We start from the raw sequence: 15,027 nt of genomic DNA, 5'->3' as shown, positions 1-15,027 counted from the left end.
GAATCAGTCTTTATATGGTGTAAAGTTTGTATGTTGGACCAGCCATGACCTGTATTCACAAAGCGTCTCAAAGTAGGAGTGGTGATTTAGGATCAGGTCCCCCCTGTCTTAGTCATTATGATCTGAAAGGCAAAACTGATCCTAGATCAGCACACCTACTCTGAGACACTTTGTGAATACATGCCCTGATGCTTGCATACCTGTGATGGTAAGGGTGCTGGTGGAGGTGCGTGGGTTCTGCCCTTGGTCGTACGCCACGATCCTCAGGTGGTACAGGCTTATCTGCTCGCGGTCCAGAGTTGCCGTTGAGTACAGCACGCCCGTGGTGGTGTTGAGATAGAAGTCAAGGCGTGGCATGCCCACCAGTAGCCCCATGGTAACCCTACCATTCTCCTGCTCATCAGGGTCCTCCACCTGGATCTGAGGGAGGAGAGGAGAGAGGGATTGAGAGAGAGGAGAGGGAGATAGGGAGAGAGGGAGAGAGGGAGAGAGAGAGAGAGAGAGGAGGACGGGAGAGAGGAGGATGGGAGAGAGGAGAGGAGGAGGAACAGAGGAAAGGATGCGAGAAGGGAAGGAGAGGAGAGGAGACAAGAGAAAAGGAGAGGAGAGGAGAGGAAAGGTGAGAGGGGAGAGGGGAGAGGGGAGGAGTAAGATGAGATGTGGGGATTAGAGACAGAGGGGACAGAGAGGGAGAGAGAGATGGAAGTGGTGGGGAGAATAGAAGTGAGAGGAGGACATGACAGACAGGGGAATACAGAAACAAAGAAGATGTTCAATTTGCCTTCACACTTCCATCTGATGAATCTGTTACAATTACACACGCAACTAACTCTAATGACATATTGTAATGGTGTACTGACCTTGAACACAGAGGATCCACTAGGCAGGCCCTCTGGCACCTCGGCCACAAAGGGCAGGTTAAGGAAGGTGGGGTCATTGTCATTAAGGTCCAGCAAGTTGATGTACACCGTGGTGCTGACTGAGGAACGCAGTGGAGGTCTGCCAACTGGAGTGGGCGCCAGAGGAACAAACACAGAATTTACAGGAGCACAAAACTCCAATAAAAGTTTTACCATCAATATTACAGGGGGGTTAAACTTCCTGATTTGGCCTCCTATTTAGTTCATTAAGAAATGCAGCCAAACGAGAGTTGTCTTGGGGGGGTGGTTTAACGTGGCTGTCGCTTGTGTTTGTGTTCGCACGTGGCAAGTGTTTGTATATTCACACTGCCAAAACAGTACACAGTTACAGTCACTTCTAGACAACTAGAAACAGTCTAACCAGGTCTTGTGTCTTGAAGTCGCCTAGGCTAGCTAGTGTTAGCCAACTTAAGTCACATAAATTTGGAGCCATTGACATTTTAAAATATTTTGTAATTTACTGATGGTCCCTAACTAGCCTCATAGGGATATCGAATGTCAACCAAATTGACCATGGGCATTACGATTGGGTCGCATGCAGCTGCGCTCCGAATTGATGATTACTTGGGTGCTGCCAGCTGCGGGCAATTGGGCAGGATTTAAATAAACCCAACCCAAGAAAAACTGTTACGGTACCCTTCATTCCGTGACATAGCATTTTTTCATATCATCTCGCAAATCTCCGTTTTGGACGAGACTGACGTTATAACAAACATTATCCTATTTAAACTTTGTAGTCAATTTTGACATTAGAATAAATGTTTCTGACTCATATCGATGCCACATAGGCCGTTTTCCAAACGAGAAGTGGCTTTTTGGGACAGTTGTTCTTTAAAGTAGCAGGAAGGTCTTGTAGAAACAGTGTTATTGCAGAGACTCACATATGAACGCACACTGTAATTTAGATACAGATACATTATAGGCTAACAGACTGAAAGACTCATCAGTCCCAGACAGTCGGACACACGCACGCACGCACGCACGTACACACACACACACACACAGACACAGACACAGACACAGACATACACACACACAGACACAGACAGACACACACACACAGACACACACACAGACACAGACAGACACACACACAGACACAGACAGACACACACACAGACACAGACACACACACACAGACACAGGCACACAGAGACAGAAGTATCGTCCCAGATAAACAGCTAGCCAGCCAGACACACAGAACAACAAACCGACCAACAAACCAACAAACAGAGTTCTGGCCTGGTGTGGGACTCACGATCGACAGCAGACACGATGATGGTCCTCATGAGCAGGATGTCTTTTGGGTTGGACCTCTCTCTGTCCAGCACGGCCCCGCTGGTCCTGATCTTCCCCGTGCTGCTGTTGATGGTGTAGAAGGGGTTCTCTGGGCTGATGCTGTACACCACTGTCCCATTGTCCCCAACGTCTGGGTCTATCGCTAGCACCTGGAGGGATGTATGGGGGGGAAGGAGGGATAAGGGGGGAATAAGGGGGGAAGGGAAAATGGGGGGAGGAGGGAGTGGGGGGGGGGGTGAGTGGAGGAGAGGAGAGGAGGGGGTTGGGGGGAGGAGTGAGGAAAGATAGGAAGATAGGAAAGAGAGGAGAAAATGGAGGAGTGAGGGGAGAGAGGAGGAATGATGAGAGAAAAAAGGAATAGTGGGGGAAAAATCTGGCACTTTACATCACTTCACCCCCACCGCACAACAACAGTCAGGTGGGAGAGAGATAAAAACATCTCTCTCCCAACCTAACATCTAACGTGATAGGTGATTTAAATACACTGGGCCGAGAGGGCCAGCTAAAAACACGGCATGATTTTTAAAGAGCTGATCAATTATTACCGCACTGACAAAGAAAACGCTGGAAACTGGTTTTGATTACCCTACATTGATTATGAAAGAAATTAGAAAGAGGGGAGAGAGATAAAGAGAGAGAAAAAGAGAGAGAAAAAGAAAGAGGGGGTAGTGGAAGGAGATTTAAGAGGGGAAACTTATTCATAGGTAGCCCCACAGTCCGTTTAAATTAATCAATCTAGGTCTTAGGAGAGAACATAAACTGTCTGACTGTGTGTGTGTGTGTGTTGTAAGGCTCTAGCCTTTGCCCAGGGCACTGCGACCGAATTCATCGGCTCACTGGGCTCTGCAGGTGGCTCCCCGTCGCCATGGTAACACACAGAGGGCATGGGCACACAACAACCCAATTATGGGACTGTATGGCACAGGAGAGGTGGTCGCCTGCCTGGCCTTATTGAGCTTTGGTCAGAAAGGGGCAAGGGGGGCGAGGGTGAGTACCCTCAGAGCACCATCTCCATTGATGAATGACTGTGTCACTGTGTGTGTGTGTGTGTGTGTGTGTGTGTGTGTGTGTGTGTGTGTGTGTGTGTGTGTGTGTGTGTGTGTGTGTGTGTGGATCCAATGTAAGGGAAATCCAACGCTAAGGAAAAGTGCATCCAACGCAAGGGAAAAGTGTTCATATTAAAGTACATATGGAGGAAGTGAAGAGTGGGAGAGGGAGAAAGACAAACACAATTCAATGTTCCAACACCACCACTCGTTCTCTCCTCTCCTCTTTATCTCTCCATCCCTCTTGTACCACAATGATGGCTAAAGTGCTCAAATTAAAGATAGATACATTTATTATCTTTCTCTTCCTCTCCTCTCCATTTTCTCCAGTTCCACCATGATGGAGGGAGTGAAGAGAGGAAAAAGCAGAAAGACAAACATTTTAGTCCCAACCACCACTTTTTCTCTCCATCTCTCATTCCACAGTGATTACTTTTCTCTCTTCCCCACCAGCCCAGCAGCAGGATAATTTGCAATGCATTTGACTGCAGGCTGCATTTTAATTAGCGATCGGACTCCCTTAATTACACTCACCGGCACATTGTTAATTAATTGACAATCAGGTGTTCATCAGCGATAACACGTTGCCAAAGACACCAGCAGGACAATGAGGGAGGGAGGAATAATAATGTCAAAATGTTTACTTGATACGACCTACACTGTGACTTACAGTAGTTGTAGAGTGTATTGCCCACTAATAGAAGTTTGGTCTGGTGGCCTGGGATGGTCTAGCTGTTCACCTGATTACGTTCCACCACTCCCCCAGAATGTATTATTCTCAACTTCATATATGTCCCGGAGTTGATTTGCACTGTTGGACACTTATTGTATATTTCCACTTATTGTCAGAGCACAGTGGGTTAGGTATACATATGCTCACTGCAATCAAGTCTTTCCGTTACCCAAATGTACTACCTGTAGAAATGTCACTCGCCCCCAAACGTGCGTTTATTTTAAACCTCATGTACTGTATGTCTCGCAGTTGATTTGTCGTCTTTCTGTCCGAGCACAGTAGGTTAGGTCTATATATGCTGCAATCCATTATTTATTTGTCGATCAGCAGACTCTGCACTACCTGTAGAAGTATCTTCTTTATCCCTTAACTGTAATCCATTTAGTATGTTTCCTCTGGCTACACATTGTACAGCACAGTCGATTTATTTCCACCAAAATACCCGCAGTCATATCCAATCAAAGGGAGAAGAATTTAAATGCATTTAAGGTTCCAATTCACTTTCAGTTTAGATGAAGGAGCACAGGAAAAATCCTATCCACAAAAAAAGTGTAAAGTGGTCAAAGAATCGTACTTTCAATTTAATTGCTATGGACAAGGCAGCGGTCTGTCTGTCTTCTGCAGTCCGCTCACCACATAATACCCTTGCTAATTTCTTTATATCTACAAGCCATAGTTCATCTGGGGGTCAGGGCATCAAATGTCAAAGGTCAAGGCAAACTGAACTCACAGAGATGACGTCAGTGCTGATAGGGCTCATCTCCACCACGTTGGCATGGTACGGCTCATCTCGCCACATGGGGACATTGTCGTTGATGTCCAGGATGGTGATGTTCACCTGGAGGGAGGAGAAGAAACGGTTAATGACTGTTCTGAGTTCAGTTAAAGGCTTAGAGGGAGAGAGAGAGGGGGAGAGAGAGAGAGATGGAGGGAGAGAGAGAGAAATGGAGAGAGACAGCAAGAGAGAGAAAGCGAGAGAGAGAGAATCATCTAAATACTCTTAGAACAATAAGAAACATGAAGAGGTTTGAGAATTGTGGTGGTTACCGTGGCAATGCCTGTCTTTTGCAGTGGCCCCACCCCTCCATCCACAGCTCTGACAATCAGGATGTACTCTGACTTCAGCTCTCTGTCCAGTAACGCTGTAGTGGTGATCTCTCCTGAAACACACAGTAATGCAAAGGTCAAACACACGTCAGACACAACACAAGCATGTACAAAAACACACAGACGCGCATTCATGGACACATACAAACACGCACACTCGCTCTCTAGTGTAACGGGGGTCAAGTGTGCTGCTAACAGCTTAGCTTCCTCCAACGGACCAACGGTTTGAGCCACCCAAAAGGTACTGATTGGATGGCTCCATCCGTGACATGTTAGCTATGGAGTGAGCTTACAGCACGTTCTTAATTGCGTTACACTAGCATTCACGCAAGCACACCCATATGCACGCACGCATGTGTAACTTGTAGGGGGGGCGTGGGTGTCATGTTAGAAAGGTCAATATTAGAAACAGGTCATTTTGACCCCCCCCAATAATATACCATGATGAGTTTGATTGATCGAAGAAAATAAATCCCAACTGTAAAGAGCCAGGCAGCTCCTGACTTTATGTGGCTTTGCACCACAGTGACTCAGTTCCTCATTTTATGATTGGATCCCCCCGCCACCAAATACGCTTTTGGTTGCGCCCGGTCCCCAGAGGCAGCCAGCCAATGTATTGCTTTGGTCTGAAGTAACAGTTCTGCAGAATGCACTACACACTCTCTCTTCCTCTTTGTAGTGTTCGCTGAGGAAAGGTAGCTACAGGGCTCGAAAATAAGGGTGTCCCATCGTCCCGGGGAAGCAAAAGAAATGGCCTCTGTCTGAGACGGTTCAAAACAGACTCTCTAAATGCTGGTTTCAATGGCATAATAAAGTGTTTATAAAATATATCCCCTTAACATATCTATGATCTGATTTTGGCATGGCTACATTGAAACAAGGTAAGACATGCCTCATAAAATGACATAAAAAGAGGATAAAAGTGCAGGACATACAATTTTTTTGGGGAGTGCAGAAGACTGTAAGTAAATGAATGAATGGCTACATAGCTAGCTAGCTAGCTAGCTAGCTAACTACACTGTACAATTCATAATATGCTGACACTATGTAGTCAGATAGCTAGCTATACCTATTGCCAGATAGTAAATAAATAATTCAGCTAATAAAAGCATAATCTAATTCATGTTAATAAGCTAACCCCATCATTGTTGAGGCCTGCCTTTTTTGTCACATGATAATAGTATTTTGGTCATATGATTATGGCAGGATTCAAAGATAGGCAATAGAGAGAGTGATAGAGAGAGCACCGCCCATGTTGAGGCAGGGAGAGGACGAACAGATAATCAGGTGACAATTTGGAATTTGAGTTGTAAGGCTGTCTTGTAAAGCATGTTGCACAGCAATTTACATCGCACACAGATTGGAACTATCGGTTCCTCCTCATTTTTGCTGACTGCACCCATTTGCTAAAGCAAATGTTGTTGCCTGAATTATCATGCAGTCTATCATATCCACCAGGTGAAGCTGGATACCAAAGATAGGAAAACAATATACCCAAAATGTATTTGGTGCATTTAAGTGAATTGAGACTGTAGATCTGACCCCTCTCTGTACCACTATATGCCCATCTTTGTATAAGGTTGATGGTGAATGACAATGAGTTGTTGATATGTATTTTTGAAGTCTATTGCTTGAGCATGATGCCATACTGATTGGTTTATTTGAAAGTCTATTGCTTGATCCATATTGATGTCACGACTTCCTTAGAGACTGCCTCCTCTCCTTGTTCAGGCAGGCTTCGGCGTTCGTCGTCACCGGCCTTCTAGCCACTGCCGCTCCTCATCTCATCATTCCATTTGTTTTGTCTTGTTTATTACACACACCTGGTTCATATCCCCTCATCAGTACCTGTATAAGTGTTCCCTCTGCCCTCTTGTCTTTGTGTGTGATTGTTTATTGTGGAGGATAGAGTAGCTTGGTGGAGCTCCGTGTATTTTGTATCGCCGGGATATTTCCCCGTGTGCCTTGTATTTTCCAGTGCGCCTGTTTTGCCTGTTTTGTGCACTTGAGTGTTCTGACGCATTACTGCGTAACTTTGTGCTTCATAATAAATCCTCTTATTCTGTGATTTACCCTCCTGCGCCTGACTCCTTCCAAATCCACATCATCACAGAATCGCACACCCAAACATGAAGTCAGCAGGAGAGGAGCACCTGCCTGGAGTAGTGGAATGGGTCCGGGAGCATTCAACTATGCTAACCAGCTTGGGAGAAGCGATGGATGCGATTCTCCAGGTCGTCCAACGCCTGGAGAGGAGAGGATTCGATCTTTCGGGACCAGCTGAGCGACCGGATCCAGCCACCCACACCACAGCACAAAGAGGGATTTATATATCTCGACCACAGGATTTTGACGGGACAGCTGCCCTCTGCCAAGGATTCCTCCTACAAATGGATTTATACTTCTCGACCATCAGGCCGGTTCCATCGGAGCGGGATAAGGTGTCCGCCCTCGTCTCCTGCCTCTTGGGGAAAGCCCTGGAGTGGGCCAACACGGTCTGGAGTGAAGGAGGAGCCGCGTTGGACAACTATGGGGAGTTCGCTCGCCTCTTTCGGGCCGTCTTCGATCACCTGCCCAAAGGCAGAGAGGCGGGCGAGTGGCTGGTCCACCTGAGGCAGGGGACGATGACCGCGATGGACTTCGCCCTGGAGTTTCACACTCTAGCGGCTGGGTCCGGGTGGAACGAGCGGGCCCTCATCGACCACTTCCGGTGCCATCTACGAGAGGACGTCCGAAGGGAGCTGGCCTGCCGGGTCACCACATTGTCTTTCGATCAACTGGTGGACATGGCCATCCAGTTGGACAACCTGCTGGCTTCTAGAGAATGTCCACACATCCACTTTCCTGATTACACGGTAGAGCCCCAGTGTAAGGCGCTGGTCGATTCAGGCGCAGCTGGGAACTTTATGGACAGGTCATTTGCACATAGTCTAGGCATTACATTGGTTCCCCTATACAGTGGGGAGAACAAGTATTTGATACACTGCCGATTTTGCAGGTTTTCCTACTTACAAAGCATGTAGAGGTCTGTAATTTTTATCATAGGTACATTTCAACTGTGAGAGACGGAATCTAAAACAACATTCCAAAAAATCACATTGTATGATTTTTAAGTAATTAATTTGCATTTTATTGCATGACATAAGTATTTGATCACCTATCAACCAGGAAGAATTCCGGCTCTCACAGACCTGTTAGTTTTTCTTTAAGAAGCCCTCCTGTTCTCCACTCATTACCTGTATTAACTGCACATGTTTGAACTCGTTACCTGTATAAAATACACCTGTCCACACACTCAATCAAACAGACTCCAACCTCTCCACAATGGCCAAGACCAGAGAGCTCTGTAAGGACATCAGGGATAAAATTGTAGATGCACAAGGCTGGGATGGGCTACAGGACAATAGGCAAGCAGCTTGGGGAGAAGGCAACAACTGTTGGCGCAATTATTAGAAAATTTAAGAAGTTCAAGATGACGGTCAACCATCCTCGGTCTGGGGCTCCATGCAAGATCTCACCTCGTGGGGCATCAATGATCATGAGGAAGGTGAGGGATCAGCCCAGAACTACACGGCAGGACCTGGTCAATGACCTGAAGAGAGCTGGGACCACAGTCTCAAAGAAAACCATTAGTAACACACTACGCCGTCATGGATTAAAATCCTGCAGCGCACGCAAGGTCCCCCTGCTCAAGCCAGCGCATGTCCAGGCCCGTCTGAAGTTTGCCAATGACCATCTGGATGATCCAGAGGAGGAATGGGAGAAGGTCATGTGGTCTGAAGAGACAAAAATATAGCTTTTTGGTCTAAACTCCACTCGCCGTGTTTGGAGGAAGAAGAAGGATGAGTACAACCCCAAGAACACCATCCCAACCGTGAAGCATGGAGGTGGAAACATCATTCTTTGGGGATGCTTTTCTGCAAAGGGGACAGGACGACTGCACCGTATTGAGGGGAGGATGGATGGGGCCATTAATCGCGAGATCTTGGCCAACAACCTCCTTCCCTCAGTAAGAGGATTGAAGATGGGTCGTGGCTGGGTCTTCCAGCATGACAACGACCCGAAACACACAGCCAGAACAACTAAGGAGTGGCTCCGTAAGATGCATCTCAAGGTCCTGGAGTGGCCTAGCCAGTCTCCAGACCTGAACCCAATAGAAAATCTTTGGAGGGAGCTGAAAGTCCGTATTGCCCAGCGACAGCCCCGAAACCTGAAGGATCTGGAGAAGGTCTGTATGGAGGAGTGGGCCAAAATCCCTGCTGCAGTGTGTGCAAACCTGGTCAAGACCTACAGGAAACGTATGATCTCTGTAATTGCAAACAAAGGTTTCTGTACCAAATATTAAGTTCTGCTTTTCTGATGTATCAAATACTTATGTCAGGCAATAAAATGCACATTAATTACTTAAAAATCATACAATGTGATTTTCTGGATTTTTGTTTTAGATTCCGTCTCTTACAGTTGAAGTGTACATATGATAAAAATTACAGACCTCTACATGCTTTTTAAGTAGGAAAACCTGCAAAATCGGCAGTGTATCAAATACTTGTTCTCCCCACTGTACATTCCGCTCCCCATCAGAGCACCTGACAGTCGACCATTAGGGTCCGGGTTCGTTAGGGCAGTTACAGCACTAGCCACTTTGGTTACGCATGAGACTCATCGAGCACAAGTCACTTTTTTATTTATTATTGAGTCTCCTGATTTCCCTGTTGTGTTAGGTCTTCCCTGGTTAGCACTACACAACCCCACCTTTTCATGGCCGCAGAGGGTTCTCACGGGGTGGTCGCGAGAGTGTCAGGGTAGGTGTCTAGGTGTTTCCGTTGGTGCAACCACGGTGGAAAGTCCAGACCTCCACCGTGCGCATTCCCCTCCGAATACCTCGATTTTGGTATAGTGAACCGAAAAAGGCTGGCTTAACTACACCACCACCATACACAGAAGGGGGGCAGTATTCTCAGGTCACAGGTCTCAATAACAGGGAATGTAGAGATAGAAGAAGAAAAAGGGAAGCAACAGGCTTCCACACCAAAGAAAGGAAATAATCACATTTAGATATAGACTGTTATGGAGGACTGAAGAGTATGTTAAACAAATTGGAAAATGATGGGATAGATGGACAAGATGTTGATGGTCAGAGCAAGTGGGATGATGCAAGTAATGAGGAACTAAAACAGTGTGCTGACTCTGAGCAATAACAGAGTGAGACAGAGGGACAATTATCACAGGAGGCAAATCTATAGTAACAGAACTAGGTGAAGCACTGCAAGCCCACTTGGAAAAATCTAAGAGAAAATTAAGAAACAGAAGAACAATAAAAAAACAGACAAATATGGAGCCCAGTCTCCCATTTTGGTAAAGGGGATACGGGTTCACTATGTGCCCTGGGGATCGCAGGACCTGGAAGGCCTGGTGACTAGACTGCCTAACCTGCATGAAGGAGCAGGGAAATGGATTAGAACATTTGACGAACAAACAATGGGGAAGCTACTGGCGGTGGGAGACTTGACTGCTGGCCATGTCCCTTCCATCTTCAAGAGAGCGAGAGTTGCACCCCTCCTCAAAAAATCTACACTCGATCCCTCCGATGTCAACATCTACAGACCAGTATCCCTTCTTTCTTTTCTCTCCAAAACTCTTGCGCGTGCCGTCTCTAGCCAACTCTCCTGCTATCTCTCTCAGAATGACCTTCTTGATCCAAACCAGTCAGGTTTCAAGACTGGTCATTGAACTGAGACTGCTCTTCTCTGTGTCACGGAGGCTCTCCGCACTGCTAAAGCTAACTCTCTCTCCTCTGCTCTTATCCTTCTAGACCTATCCGCTGCCTTTGATACTGTGAACCATCAGATCCTCCTCTCCACCCTCTCCGAGTTGGGCATCTCCGGTGCTGCTCACTCTTGGATTGCGTCCTACCTGACAGGTTGCTCCTACCAGGTGGCGTGGCGAGAATCTGTCTCCGCACCACGTGCTCTCACCACTGGTGTCCCCCAGGGCTCAGTTCTAGGCCCTCTCCTATTCTCTCTATACACCAAGTCTCTTGGCTCTGTCATATCCTCACATGGTCTCGAGTGGCGCAGTGCTCTAAGGCACTGCATCGCAGTGCTAGCTGTGCCACTAGAGATCCTGGTTCGAATCCAGGCTCTGTCGTAGCCGGCCGTGACCTGGAGACCCATGGGGCGGCGCACAGCGTCCAGGGTAGGGGAGGGAATGGCCTGCAGGGATGTAGCTCAGTTGGTAGAGCATGGCGTTTGCAATGCCAGGGTTGTGGGTTCGATTCCCATGGGGGACCAGTATGAAAGTCGCTCTGGATAAGAGCATCTGCTAAATGACTAAAATGTAAATGTATGTCTCTCCTATCATTGCTACGCAAACAACATTCAATTTATTTTCTCCTTTCCCCCTTCTGATAACCAGGTGGTGAATCACATCTCTGCATGTCTGGCAGACATATTTGTGTTGATGTCGGATCACCACCTCAAGCTGAACCTCGGCAAGACGGAGCTGCTCTTCCTCCCGGGGAAGGACTGCCCGCTCCATGATCTCGCCATCACGGTTGACAACTCCATTGTGTCCTCCTCCCAGAGTGCAAAGAACCTTGGCGTGACCCTGGACAACACCCTGTCGTTCTCCGCTAACATCAAAGCGGTGACCCAATCCTGCAGGTTCATGCTCTAAAACATTCGCAGAGTACGACCCTACCTTACACAGAAAGCGGCACAGGTCCTAATCCAGGCACTTGTCATCTCCCGTCTGGATTACTGCAACTCGCTCTTGGCTGGGCTCCCTGCCTGTGCCATTAAACCCCTACAATTTATCCAGAACGCTGCAGCCCGTCTGGTGTTCAACCTTCCCAAGTTCTCTCATGTCACCCCGCTCCTCCACACACTCCACTGGCTTCCAGTTGAGGCTCGCATCTACTACAAGACCATGGTGCTTGCCTACGGAGCTGTGAGGGGAACGACACCTCCTTACCTTCACGCTCTGATCAGACCCTACACCCAAACGAGGGCACTACGTTCATCCATCTCTGGCCTGCTAGCTCCCCTACCTCTACGAAAGCATAGTTCCCGCTCAGCCCAGTCAAAGCTATTCGCTGCTCTGGCACCCCAATGGTGGAACAAGCTCCCCCACGACGCCAGGACAGTGGAGTCAATGACCACCTTCCGGAGACACTTGAAACCTTACCTCTTTAAGGAATACCTGGAATAGTATAAAGTAATCCTTCTTCCCCCACCCCCCATAAAAAAATGAATAAAAAAAAGGTGGTTGTCCCACTGGCTATCATAAGTTGAATGCACCAATTTGTAAGTCGCTCTGGATAAGAGCGTCTGCTAAATGATGTAAATGTAAAATGCTGGCCAGGGTGGTGGGAGTGGCCAAAATGGAGCACCTGTTGCAGGCGGCTGGCCTCATACAGGCAGTGCGGAGGATGTTATTGGAATGAGTGGCCTTTGACAGTTATAGGCCAGGACTATGGCACACTCTGAGAATGGAGTATCAAGCCAAGATAGACCTTAAGGCACTGAGATGGGAGCCATTGGGGGATAAAGAAAACCTGTCTGGTTACCTGAAGGACCAGCTCAAAAGGTGGCGACAAGAAACAGAAAAAGATCCAGAGGGGGATCCACTGATGACAACACTGTTCAGGACATCATTGATGGAAGCAATGCCAACGCCTGTCAGAAGCAAACTGGAAGATGTGGTGAAAGTCACACAAAGAGTTATGTGACCATGTTATTCACGCAGTGGAAAAATACAGGAAGGACGAACAGAAACGGACAGAGCAGGGGAGAGATATTCTGAGAAAACTGACATGGATGCAGCTGGAAGAGCCGACAAGAATGGACAAAAATAAAATACAAGCTCCAGTGATCGCTCCAGCGCCACCGGAAGAGGGCACCATGGCACCTGTCATCCAGGGAGGTCAACAACCACCGCCTCAGCAGCAAGGCCAAAGAGCTCCTGACTTACCAGTAGTGAATGTGTACACACAACAATCCCCTAGACAGTGGCAAAACAAAAATAATAAAAACAGACCAAGGAATCAATGGTACAGGCCACAGCAGCAGACACACCAGAATGGTGGACCAAGAAGACCAGGTGTCAGCTGGAGGTGCAATCAATCAGGACATACAAGAAGGAATTGTCCTACCAAGCCGTGGTGGCCTAGGCAACCACAACAGGGTAATTGGCAAGAAAATGGGCCCAGCTTAGCTGAATGGCAGCAGTCTCAGACATAGGCTCCACAGGGCCCAGTGAACCCGTGGGGAGGACCAAATCATGGATACTAGGGATGCCCAGGGAATCCTAAAGGGGAGGGTCAGCTAGTGGCAGTAACTATGCAGGCTGATGAAGAACCTATGCTGCAGGTTCAGGTGAATAAGTCCAAATTATGCCTCTCACCTCCCCATATCAGGCAAATATGCAAAGACAGTAGAATTTTCATGACAAATTCAGTTAATACATATGACAGTTCCAGTAAAACCAGAAGCAGGAAAAAGCTACATGTATACCTATATTGGTATCAGAACAAACTCCAGTTAATCTAGTAGGAAGAGATGCACTGTGTAGAATGGGGGTCCAAATTAACTGCACATCATAGGGACTAATAATAGTTCAGGAAGGGGTATGTCCACAGATGATGATGGCTACAGACAAAACAGCAAATGTATACTGGATAGGGAACATATAATCACCAATACAAGAGGTATTAAAGAAGTGGGGAACATTTATCAGGGCTAAAGTTCAATAAATGAGAGTCCCAAAATCAGGCTATAATTGTACACTGCAATATGATTCATATCAAAATAATTTGCTAGAAGAACTATGGTTAAGGAAGGCATGAGGTAAACCAGCTTCCATGAGATCGCAATATTTTGTAATAGGAAAACAAGGGTCACCAATGGAAGCACAAGATGCTCTAGGATCTGATATCATACAGACCTGGTTCATAACACTTTTAGTGGCCAAGGGATAACAGCCAATGTTGTTGTTTACTTTTTTGAACGCATGAGTCACGATGTGAAACCAGTACTCCCCACTGTCCAAAGTGGGGAGTACTGGTTAAAACAGAGTGACTGTTACAGGCCACCAGTACTAAAGGCAGACAAACAGAAGTGGAGATTGGTTCATGACCTGAGAGCAGTAAATTAAGTAGTTCAGGATAAAGCAGAAGGTGCCTAATCCACACACACTGTTAACAAATGTTCCACCAGAGGCAAAATGGTTCTCAGTAATAGACTTATGTGGAGCATTTTTTAGTGTACCCTTGGCATGAGAAAGTAGACACTTGTTTGCATTTACTTACAAAGGACAGCAATTTATGGAGTACAGTGGAATTATTGTCATGTCTGTTTATAGTTAAAACATTTGGGTGGCTGATTAAGATGTACTATAGTAAATGTTAACAAAATTTACATTTTCTGTTCCAGGAGAATGGGAGTTTCAATATCTCTCTTTGGAAAGTTTCCTGAGACTGTGAGCTGAGGAGAGCAGTTAGTAAAACTCAGCAATCTTGTAATTAGGCCGTAAGAGGGAGCTACCAAATTAAGTAAGGCCTAGCCATTTATTTGTTTTTGCCCTACGTTTCACCAGCACACACGACCCACCTATTATTAATATTTGTAGTTGGGTAGGGTTTTATTTTTGGTTTCATAGGGTATAGATAATACACCTTAAAGGGCACATTAAGTACATTTTTGGAAGTTTTTATTGCCATAGTTTTAAGTACACACATATAAATTCTCCTGATAAGAAATGTACTGAAAAACCCAATGTAAACTTGGTACGCAAAATGTTTGAAATGTTTAAAATATCGCTAAATAATATCTTAGATAAAGGGGAAGGCAATGGAAAGAGACATTCACTTACATGGGGTTGAATGAACTCTGGCCTTTGTTCTGACTTTCTGGTGGGGCCTGAT

The 15,027-nt window shown here is 46.5% G+C and overlaps 1 protein-coding gene across 1 annotated transcript in view; it reads right to left on the bottom strand.

Annotated features, from left to right (window-relative positions):
• LOC311133639 (cadherin-23-like) overlaps nucleotides 1-15,027 on the bottom strand; it is a 601,713-nt gene that overhangs the window by 200,792 nt on the left and 385,894 nt on the right. The window contains exons 19-23 of the mRNA XM_084167165.1: nucleotides 5,046-5,158; nucleotides 4,729-4,836; nucleotides 2,179-2,368; nucleotides 861-1,006; nucleotides 201-420 (exon numbers count right to left, since the gene is read on the bottom strand). Of these exons, the coding sequence (XP_084023291.1) occupies nucleotides 201-420; nucleotides 861-1,006; nucleotides 2,179-2,368; nucleotides 4,729-4,836; nucleotides 5,046-5,158 (777 nt within the window). The remainder of the gene's footprint in view (nucleotides 1-200; nucleotides 421-860; nucleotides 1,007-2,178; nucleotides 2,369-4,728; nucleotides 4,837-5,045; nucleotides 5,159-15,027) is intronic.

Source organism: Coregonus lavaretus (assembly GCF_964263955.1).
Source record: "Coregonus lavaretus genome assembly, chromosome: 1".
In the NCBI taxonomy this organism is placed as follows: domain Eukaryota; kingdom Metazoa; phylum Chordata; class Actinopteri; order Salmoniformes; family Salmonidae; genus Coregonus; species Coregonus lavaretus.
This window is presented reverse-complemented; position numbering and strand designations above follow the sequence as displayed.